An 11,081-nucleotide genomic window follows, 5' to 3' on the forward strand; every position below is an offset into this window, starting at 1 on the left:
CTTTTTGACGTGCTTGGAGGCATCAAAGTACCACTGTTCATGGAAAGCACTGCCAGCACCAGTAGGAAACTGAAGAATTTTAGAGAAAGCTCATTATCATGCTGATTTACATGGAAGGTTGTTTATTTTCCAGAACTAGTGTATTTTTGGCATACACTTCAAAAGGTTTAGAAATCATGTGGTAAACATCTATCATGTGATAAACACTTTTCAAATTGTTGAGAGGCCCTCGACCACCTGTGGTTGTGCTACAGTTCTGTGCATGAAGGGCTGTTTTACTGAACAGAATAAAATCCCACAAAATGCAAAGAATCCAGACACATTTCCCTCCATAACATGATGCAAAATAAAAAACTATTATACTGAAGCAGGGTTAAAAAAGCACTTCAAGATTCTTCTCCTTGTTTTTTGCTTTAAAGAGATATTGAAGAATTTTAAAACACAATTTAAGCATAAAAGCAGTACATACTAGAATAGACAGAGCTGTAAGTTCTGCTGTGATCAACTGGAGTACATCCCTTACTGCTGGATTTAGCTGTACCATCCCACATCAGCAGAAGGCTAGGGATGTAGTCCTAACAGTGTCATTACTGTTTCATTACATTTCAGATTTCTGCCTGTCATCAGAGCCCACTGCAGTTAAAGACAGACTGCTAACCAAGGCTGGGATCATTTACCTTCAATGTAATAAAAGCTAGGGTACACGTTTTAAAGTCGTGAATCCCATTGGGCTTTGCACTCCAAGACATAACAGCTGCTGAACTACTTAGACAAAACTTTAAATGCTCTGAAGTATTACCAAATAATAGCTGAGAAGTTTCAATTCCACCACCTTGAACACACAGCAGAATCATTAACCTGATCAGGCTGAGTACTACGAAGGATAAAAAAAGCATGAGTGACTTTCCATGACACAGCAATCCAGTACTTGTGTCAGAATTCATGTCTTCTCTTTGCAGAGAACAGTGATGCAATTTTTGCTCCTGGCACATTTCTATAACCAGCCCAACCTCCCAGGGAAAGGTGAAGAGATGTGCAGCACTTCTGAAAGAAGACAGGTGGGGTGAAATCATACTGTGAGACACGTTTGACCCATCAGCTGCCCACTGAGTCCCCCTGACCTCAGCTGACACAGGAGCTACGCTGTTTGTACCCAGCCTGTGCCAGGGGGCAGGACAAAGCAACAGCTGCAAGCCTCTCTTGGCTCTGCCTCAGGCACCCTTGCTGCTGTTCAAAGGTAGCCTGAGGCTAAAGCAATTCACAGCCCTCCTGAGGTGCATGGCAACCAGAGCCTACTGTGTTCACAGAGTTCAGCTGCAAGTGGCAAACCACATTGAGGCCCTCCTAAGAAAGACCCTACACTCATCTCAGCTGCCAAATGTTAGCCACACAACACCCTTGCAGCTGCTCCTCCACATGCATGGAAGCAGGAGCATGCCCTGAGTATCTCCAGAACACAGGTTTGCAGCCAGAGTTTGAATTTGAGGCTTGTGATGCTGACAGAAGATAGCTGGGCCATTGCATGTGACCTCCACACAGAGCCCCACAGCATCCCCCTTTCTGCAGCCCCTGATGGCAGTGAGGCTTGTTCCTAGGACTGGAACACCAGGTGAGGATTGCAGGAGGAACTGTCTGAATGTAAATTAATGCACTCCAGAGATGGGGGAGCCAAGATATTCAGGACTGACTTTGGTGCATGTTGGCCTGCAGAAGGGTACGAAATGCTGGCAGAGACTGGGCCAGCTGGTCTCCTGGTGCTGCAAGAACCTTCCAGGTGGAATTCCCTCGCAGCATGGAAGCCTGCAGCCTGAAGATGGGAAACACTGACTTTTTGATAGTGAGTGAAAACCAGTAAGATCCAGTCACAAGTGGAGATAAAATCCAAAAGCTGCTACATAGGTGCTTTGTTGCTTTGGAATGGTGAACTCTCCAAGGCTGAAGACTGTTGACCTGTACTTTTCTAGCCAAACCTGCTTATATTGTAAGCCTTTAGACATAAACTGTTGACCAAATCTGAGATAGTGGACCTAGCCACACCTAAACTCCTCTGAGTTTAGAAAATAAGGGGGTCCCATTGAAGCTCAGAACTGGAGAGACCATGACCCTATTGCACTATTATCTGTTTTAATAGATAATAGTTATTTACTTATTGTATTACAGCCTCATTACAGCAGTATTTAGACAATAAATTAGCAATAAATCAAATAATAATCATGCACATAATCACTATATCCTACTTCTTGTTCCTGGCCAAGAGCTGTTGACTACTCTGACACAAGTCCATCCTGAGGAAACCAAAACATCTTGAGTTCTCAACTCGGTTTTGCACAAGTCCTTACAAGTCAGAAGACCTTTACCTCAAGGCAAACCAGGAACTTACCTTTACGATCCTGTAAAGGCTACCTTTTAACTAGCATGTGCAAGTGTGTTCAATTACTTACCTTTTAACTAGGATGTACAGGCATAATTTAACAATTAAAAAAGCTTACACTGATAAAAAAGATTACACTGATAAAGGAAGAGCATGACTGCAGAACATAATATGAGCTACCACATATCTACCATAATCTATTTTATGGAGGATGGAAATTAAAGCAATGTAATTAACCCACATAACCTTTATTCTTGTTTAACCTAATTTTGAGACTGCAGGTCTAAGAGAAATGATTCTTATGAAGAACATGCTACACACAGCACAGCAAGACTGAGCAAGCATGCATTCACTGCAAAGGAGATGAGTGGCTGGGAGTCACTGAAAGCCAACTTGAAATGCAAAAGGCAGAACTGAAGATCTGCTTGCCAGCATCTCACAGCCAAATGGCACAGTAGATTCCTTCAGAGCAAATGAGGAACTACATGAAAAATGTTTGCATATACTTCTTAAAAAATAAATAAATAAAAGGACCTTTAGAATTTGCAGACTGCTATGCATAGCCAGCACAGTTCTTTCCTCCTATCAGAGGATAAAAAAATTCAATCAGAAGAACATTCACTGATATGAAGAAATCCAGAAAATGCTGCCAGTTTCATTTTTTAAAAAATAAATTAAACAATATTACAAACAACCAAAACCCACTTTACTGAAGTGTTTTCAAGAGCCATGTGACAATAATTGGTCTTCAGAGCTAAGGCAGTTCAATAGATGCAGTTGTTCCTTTTTTCAGAATAATCTTACATGTTCAAATTTTTGAAGTCAATTGCAATGGTTGTAATGGGTGTAAAAGCTTCTAAGTCTATTTAGGGAGACTCAATTTGACTTATAATCACACAGTGAAAAATACTACTTGCTGAGTAAGTTATAAAAAAACAGAAACACACCATTTGTGTTGTGTATCATGCAGAATATGAGGTTGGAAACCGTCTAAGGAAGATGAAGGTACATGAATGACAGAATCAATTAGTCAATCACAGAATTGATTAACTAGGTTGGAAAAGACCTCTGAGATCATCAGTCCAACTGTGTCCTGTACTTCATCAAAAGCAGCACGGCTGGCAAGTCAAGGGAGGGGATTCTCCCATCTACTCTGCTTTTGTGAGACCCCACCAGGAGTGCTGCATCCAGCTCTGGAGTTTCCAGCGTTACAAGGGTGGGGACCTGTTTGAGAGGTTCAACAGGAGGACTGTGAAGATGATCAGAGGGCTAGAACACATCCCCCAGGAAGGGGGTTAGGGCTGTTTCACCTGGAGAACAAAAGGCTCTGGGGAGAACTTATAGCATCTTGCAGTACCTAAAGGGGGCTTCAAGAGAACCGGAGAGGGACCTTTTACAAAGGCCTGTAGTGATAGGGCAAGGGGGAAAGACTTCAAGATGAAAGAGGGCTGATTTAGATTACTGTGAGGATAGAAAGACACTGAAACATACTACACAGAGAGTGGATACCCCATCCCTGGAAGTGTTCAATGCCAGTCTGGACAGGGCTTTGAGCAACCTGGTTTAGTGAAAGGTATCTCTGCCCATGTCAGAGGGGTTAAAACTGGATGACCTTTAAGGTGTCTGCCAACCTCAACTGTTTTATGACAGTAACATATAGACCTGATGTTTGTTACTGTCATTTAAAACTGGCCTCACACACTTGGATATAAAAGGACTACCATACTGGTATATTAAAGGGTTTTGTTACTAGAATATTTGGTTTGATGTCACAATGCAGAGCTTTGCTGGAGACACCTGAAGTCACTCTATATGTGCAGCACCACACAGAGATAAAAGATCAGGTCCCAACAGCTCTGCTGTTTTACTGAAGCAGCAGAATATCCAGCCCAGCCTCTCATCCACCACCTTCCTGTTCTAAAGATGGCTGGTTTGCTTCTCTTGGTACTTTTGTACTCTGTGGTATGTATGTCTCTTGAGATTTAAAGCAAATATACCCCTAGCCATTGAGTTATCTGTGTGGGAAAAGAAAGAAAAGATTTTAAGCGTTCCTCAGAAAAACAGGAAACCCTGCCTGCTGAAGTAAGCATCATAGCACTAACCCTTAACTCCAGCACTGCTCCCTGTCGCACCCAGGGGCAAAGATAAACTGCAGCAGGAAGGTATGATGAAGTTTGTTTAGAAGTGATTGCCCTCACCTGTCATTCCTGTCAGAGACTGAGCTCCCTGCAGCAGAGTCAGCAAGGGAAGCTGTGCCTCCAGCTAAGCTACACGGGTTACCATGCTGTATATTATCCCAAAGCACTGACAAGTGTTTACTGCACCTGATGCACTCAGCCCTCATGCTGAAGAAGCTGAAGCATCCCTGCCAATTCTGAAATGGGGACACTGGCCTTCTGAGGGCAGAGGGTTTCAGGGCAGGCAGCTGAGGAACAGGCAATGATTCCCCCAGCAGGTGCCAGAGCCTGAAAATTAGGATCCAGCAAATTTATTTCCTCCTTCCCCTTTCACAGTGTAACACAAAGAAAAAAAGTTTCATGGACAAGAAATCAGGGTTAAGAAATCAGGTACAAAAGTAAGGAGGACCTGTGTTTCAGTCTCTGTTTAGGCTCACTCCCAAGTCTTGGCTCTGGATGAAGACAAGCCTGCAGAGACAGGTATCACACCATGCCTTTTGGGGCTGCCTTATCACACAGGATATTGACTAGAGAGGTTCATATAAAGCAAAACAGCAGAAACAGACTTCAAAATATTCCCCTATACTCACAAATTACCTGACAGTTTCCTGGATTGTCAGAGGAACACTCACTTATCTCAGGTCAGCAATTAGCTCTATTTCTCAGTACACCACTTGCTCTCTAGCTTGTCTTCCTTTCAGCTGATTTTCATCCTGCTGACTGTATAATTTCTAAATGCTGTGGTCAAATGGTCAAAGAAATATTCCAAGCCTCAAAACAGATTGCTGCACATCCCTCATGAGGGAAAAGTATGATCAGCTACAGAGAAAGGATTTCATAAACCAAAATGGGAACACCCAAAACCTGTATAAGTGTACTTTGTACACCCCTTCCCTTAACACTGTAGCCAAACCCTATTGCCTGGCACTGCAGGCACTAAGATTTGATAAAGTCTTGAGTAGACAAGGAAAAGCTACATTTTTTCTACCTAACATCACCCTTCCAGAGGTACAGGCCAGACATTTGACTTTGACATCATGTTTGTTTTCTTAGTACATTAAGAACAGAAAGATCCTTTGCAGCTATTAATCACTCTACCTGTAACATCACTATATCCAAGTCACACTCACCCTTCCACCGTGTCTCTCAAGTTGTTTATGAATGCACTACAGTGCCTGTAGTTTGATTTTCTTCATGGGATAATTCTGAAGAATTCTAAAAATTCTCAATTAGCTCCTAGGCTCACTGTTCCTAGGGAAAATTACTTTTATTCTTTTATTTTCTGCAAAAAAAGCTTCACACTACTTGCCAGTTATAGTTTAAAAATATTACCTTTTTTTCTTCCCAGAGATACAGTGAATGTGTGCAGACATCCTTGTTGCTCCTCTATTAGGTAGATCTCATTGCCCATTTTTGGAAAATATAAATTACTTTGCTGACAGCTTGTTTCTAGCCCACACTGAGCAAAGAAATCTTAGTTTTCTTTACCAAGTTCTTATTTCACTTTTAAGTTAGTTCTCACAAGTGCTGTAATTCTCCTTCAGTAAAGCAAAACCTTAGAAAGCTGAGAGATTTCTTAAGATCAGGGTCACCTGCATTACCTGCAGGTCTGCAATACCTAACTAAAGGCATAAGCCATGCTTCCATTCACAGTAAGATTTCAAATGATGGGAAGCCAGTAATGACTACACTCAAGGTAAAAAACACATATACTCTGATTATAGAATTTAAGTGGGTTTGCAGCACTTTTCTCAGTGTTCTACTGAAAAATCATTGACCAGAAAACCTGCCTGCAGACAGGAAAGAAGTTTCTGTTGAAGTTTTTTGTTGCCCTCTGTCCTTAAAGTTTGCTGATTTTGTTACAAAAGGTACTTATAGATTCATACTAAGGTGAATAAACTACTTTGGAGGGGGCTGTCTAACGGCTGAGTAAAGGCTACAATTTCAGGCACAGTCAGGGAAAAAGGCTAATAGATAACATTTTTAACAAAGAGCCATCAATCCTACTCACAATGAGATGGTCTTTTGCTGCTCAGTCATTAAGCATTAGTAGATGATTAAGGTTCCATTATTAAACCAAGGGAAGGCAACAGGCCAGCACCTCTTAGAGACCCCACCATTTGTTACAAAGCAACAGGATTTGCTTTTCAAGGTTCTACCCCTCAGCTAGAGAAAGTAAAAATACACTGTAAGAGATATCTTCAGTGTGGGAAACACCTGCTTAATATCTTACCCAGGCAGCAATAAAACTCCTTTAGATTGTTTTCTTTTTAAAGTAAACACATGGGAACTTCCTAACACAAAGTTCATCGTGAGCCATAGGAGTGCTCACATTAACACTTATTCTTAATGATGTTCTTCTTAAGAACTGAATAGATGCCAGTATCCCAGGCCTACATTATTAGGAAGTTAACAAACTAAGAAGTTGTCCCCATGGCTGATCTCAAATTGTTGCTACTGGAAAGAAATCCACAAAAAGTCTATTTTTAACAGTCGCCTTTGGAACAATTCCAGATTATGGACTATTCAATTACTTTATAATTGAAAAAAAAACCCTGGATATATGAGTGTTGAAGGTGTATTCAGTAAAAGGCACGTTACTATTATAAAGTGCTATTAATCAGGGATAAAATTATCCTGGTCAAACAAGATGACTTGAATCAAAAGTCTGCAAAGTTAGAGAACTTTGCAGACTCCTAGAAAAGAAGCACTCACTTCACCAGGCAGTAATTTAAGAACCCCTTTTAAATAGCTGTTTCAGACTCCCAGTATAATGTACAACAGATGTGTGCCTAATACATTAATAGCACTATTAGCAGAAACAGAGGAATAATTTTGTGTTGATGAGTAAATTACTCTTACCTTCAGAGTGGCTATAAAAGAAATTCCTAGGTTGTGTTTGTGTACTAAGATGCACAAAGAATGTATTACAAACTTGTCAACCTTGCTAGCAGAGACATAAAAAAACTCTGACTGGAGAAAAATACTGACAAAAAGGGTTTGAGATTCCTCAATATTTGGGTGGCTTATCGGGATGAAATTGACTCAATCACATGAGAATTTAAAATACGGCTAAAGTTTTAGGAAATATTCTTTAATATTTATATTAAATATTATGTGCTATATTTAATATAACACATCTCATGAGGAAAACAAAGTTCTTATGAAAGATGAACTGTGAAAGATAGACTTAAAGAGTACTTTCCATCTTTGGAGTTTGTAAATTTCCAGCATTTCCTTATGCTGGCTCATACAGATAGGAGATAAAAGTTTGTCTGCATGCCAGCAAAATGCCCACACACTCGCCTTGATTAGTTTATAATACCTATTGGCTCAGAAGCTTCCAATGAATGCTCAAAAAGCTCACAGTTCTCAGCCATAGTGCCAAACTAGCCAGATGATTTTGAGTGGAGAAGGGACAGCAGCTTTCTTTTGAACCATCAGACAGACACCTGTCACCAGCTGGAACCTGAACGGGGCGGGCAATACCTACAAATCTTCCTCAGGGCCCTTGTTCAGAGCCACACACTTTGTTCGCAATTTCACCGTCCAGGCCGCAGTAAGTAAGAGTGGTGAACATGAAGCCTCTGGCCAAGCCAGATCAGGGGCTGGTGTGTCTTTGTCCTGTGTCTCACTCTAAGCTCCCCATCAGGCTGGGAGCTGGAAGAGGCTTCTTAGCAAACCACCCCAGGAGGAGGTCGGCTGTTCCTTAAGACTCGTTTGGTACTGCAGGACCCACAGTCCTGCTGGGACAACGCACCGTGGCGACTGAAGGAGCTGCTGTGAGAGCCTCAACTTTATTCTCTCGCCTTCTCCTGCTGCCTGTGCCGGCCGCATTACACGAGGATCCCTTCGCACCCATCTCGCTGTCCCCACACCCCTTGCCAGAGCCCCGCTCTCCCTGTTCCCCGGCACCACCTTCACCGAGCGCTCCCGTCCCTGCCGGCCGTGTCCCCGCACGACCCGGGAGGCGGCGCGGGGCAGGCTCCAGCCCGAGCCCCCGCCCCGCGTCCCGCCTCAGCCCAGCCCGCTCACCCGCGTCGTAGAAGGCGTCCAGCACCGCCGTCTCCCCGAAGTCCAGCTCGCCGAAGTTGACGGTGCTGAGCTGGGCTCCCTCGGCCTCGCAGGCCCGCAGCAGGCACTGCCGTGCCCCGGCCTCGGGGCTCCGCGCCCCGGCGCCCGCCTTGGGCGGGTCGTTCAGCACGTACACGGCCCGCAGGCAGCGCGGCCGCGGGGCTGCCGAGCCCACCTCCGCCGCCTCCGCCTCCGCCGGACCCCCGGCCGCCAGCTCCGGCTCCGCGCCGGGGGGCGCCGGCTCCGCAGCCGCGCTGCCGCTCACGGGGCTCTCCATAGCGGCGTCGAGAGCTGAGGGGAGCGGGGGCTGCCGGCAGGTGCTCAGGCGGGGCCGCGTCCCATCGCGAGCAGCCGGGCAAACCCCCGGCGAGGCGGCTCCCTCCCTCCCTCCTCGTGCCGGCCCCTCTACCCGCGCTTCTCTCCGCTCCCGGGCGGGCGGGCACGGAGACGGGACGAGGCGAGTTGAGGGCGGCCGGCACGGAGCGGGCTCGGCTCAGCTGGGCACCGCCCTCCCCGACCGAGACAGCCCGGGCAGCCCAGCGCGGAGTCCGGCTCCACCCCGCCGTGCCTTCCCGGGACAATGCGCCCGCTCCCGTCCGCGACCTCGGCGGCTGTGAGAGGAAGCGGCGCCGTCGGGCCGATCGCGCCCCGTTTATCTCCTGCCCTGCCCGCCCCTCGCCGGCAGCGCCCCCGCGCACCGCCCGCGGAGCGAAGGCAGCTGCTGCCCGTTTGTCTTCCCTCTGCTCCATCGCAACTTCTCCCCTGCTGAATCCCCCATCCAGTTGTTCACACGACTTTCACCACATTTAGAGTGTGTCAGAAGTTTGGGTAATAGTTCATCCTTAACTTCCTTCTCTTTTCTTAATCATCTCCCACGATCATGTCAAAATCAGCTTCTCGTAACTCTGTGGCAATTCCTGGCTTCTTTATAAGAACAAAATTATTTTTTCTTTTCTAACACGTTTTTCTTATTAGCTACGCTGGTGATAGCAGCCTGGGGTTCGGCACTGCTACTGGTCCAGGCACTGGTGCATGTGCCTGGATAGTTTAATAGCTCAGCCTTGTACCCCAGCTGTCAAAAGTCACCCTACAGAGACCACAACCAACTGGTGATCAAGGGAACAGTGGAAAAGATAGTCCTCCTGCAAATTTGTGCTCGAAGTAGTAAACGTCTCTGGAAAGTTTTTTGTTTTATTTTCCACTCATGGTGACAGATGAGGTTTAAGACAAAGAGTGTCTTCACCTTTTGCTGCAGAGTGAAAATGTGGCTATCCGAGAAAATGATTTTACCCCATGCTATAATCATGGAAATGGAGAACTGTTGAGGTTGGAAAAGACCTCTAACATCATGTACGTCAAACTGTTAACCCAGTACCACCATGTTAGCACTTAACATATCCCCAAGTGCCACACCCACACCTGAACACCTCCAGGGATGGTGACTCAACCACTACTCTGGGCAGCCTGTTACAATGCCTCACCAGCCTTTCAATGAGGTTATACAACAAAAGCAACAATGAAAGGCTTACAGCATGGTATTTCCTCTCAAGGTGTCTGTCAGTTTGGGATTAAAATAGATTTACTTATAAAATAGGAGAAATGCATGGGCTTAAGTTCAATTGTAACTTGCTTACGATTTAGCACGAATAGGCCCTGCACAAAACACTATAGGTGAACTTGAAATGAGCTCCCTTTGTCAGCATGGCTGGCTCAGCAGGGGAGAAAACAGAGTAAGACCAGACACTTCCAGATGAGGGCCAAGACCTTGGTACCCAGTAACACAAAAGAGAGTCCCAAGGCTGCACCAAGCTGCATGATAAGAGCAGTTAATGGCCTGTCCATGTGGGCATGGATAAAGAATCCAATGAGGTGCTGGAAGATCCTGGACCATAAATTTCTGTTGATCAGGAGGTGATAGGGCACATGAAGATCTTGTGCACAGACTGTGAGGGTGTGAAGGCACGGGGATTTCTGTATTCAGAGTCTCTGTGCAGCAGCTTAAGCAAAAATAAACCAAGTCTGCCTCAAATCCAGGGTCTGATCTCTGTGACACCAGGTATTGTCAGTAAGAATTGCAATAGCCAGTATTTCTACGAAACACTCCAAGATGAGGATAGCATAGTGCTGTGCAGTATTCGTGTTTGCTTAGTGGCTCATAAGGATTTTAGAGAGAATGTAGATAAATAATTTAACAGGCAAACCTATTTCTCATTTTGGAAAGTTTGGGACAAATGAACTTTTGTACTTGGTCCGCAGGTTGGGGATGTGTATGTACTTTTTTGACAGAAGCACTAGAATATGAGACTTTGGAGGAATGACATGGCCATCAGAGATCCCCCCATTCCCGGCAGCTTTTCTCTTTAGGCAAGAGTGAGCTATTGTATGACACACCAAGGTCTATTAGCCTTGATCCAGTAATGCACCACTTACTTGATATAACAGGAGAAAAATCGAAGTCT

The 11,081-nt window shown here is 45.0% G+C and overlaps 1 protein-coding gene across 2 annotated transcripts in view; it reads right to left on the reverse strand.

Annotated features, from left to right (window-relative positions):
• The window catches only part of MAP3K15 (mitogen-activated protein kinase kinase kinase 15), an 81,068-nt gene extending 72,169 nt beyond the window's left edge, over nucleotides 1–8,899 (reverse strand). For both annotated transcript variants that reach the window (XM_059494067.1, XM_059494066.1), the window contains exon 1: nucleotides 8,584–8,899. In XM_059494067.1, coding sequence (XP_059350050.1) covers nucleotides 8,584–8,899 — 316 coding nt within the window. The remainder of the gene's footprint in view (nucleotides 1–8,583) is intronic.
• Between the last annotated feature and the right edge of the window lie 2,182 nt (nucleotides 8,900–11,081).

Source organism: Ammospiza nelsoni, chromosome 2 (assembly GCF_027579445.1).
Source record: "Ammospiza nelsoni isolate bAmmNel1 chromosome 2, bAmmNel1.pri, whole genome shotgun sequence".
NCBI lineage: Eukaryota > Metazoa > Chordata > Aves > Passeriformes > Passerellidae > Ammospiza > Ammospiza nelsoni.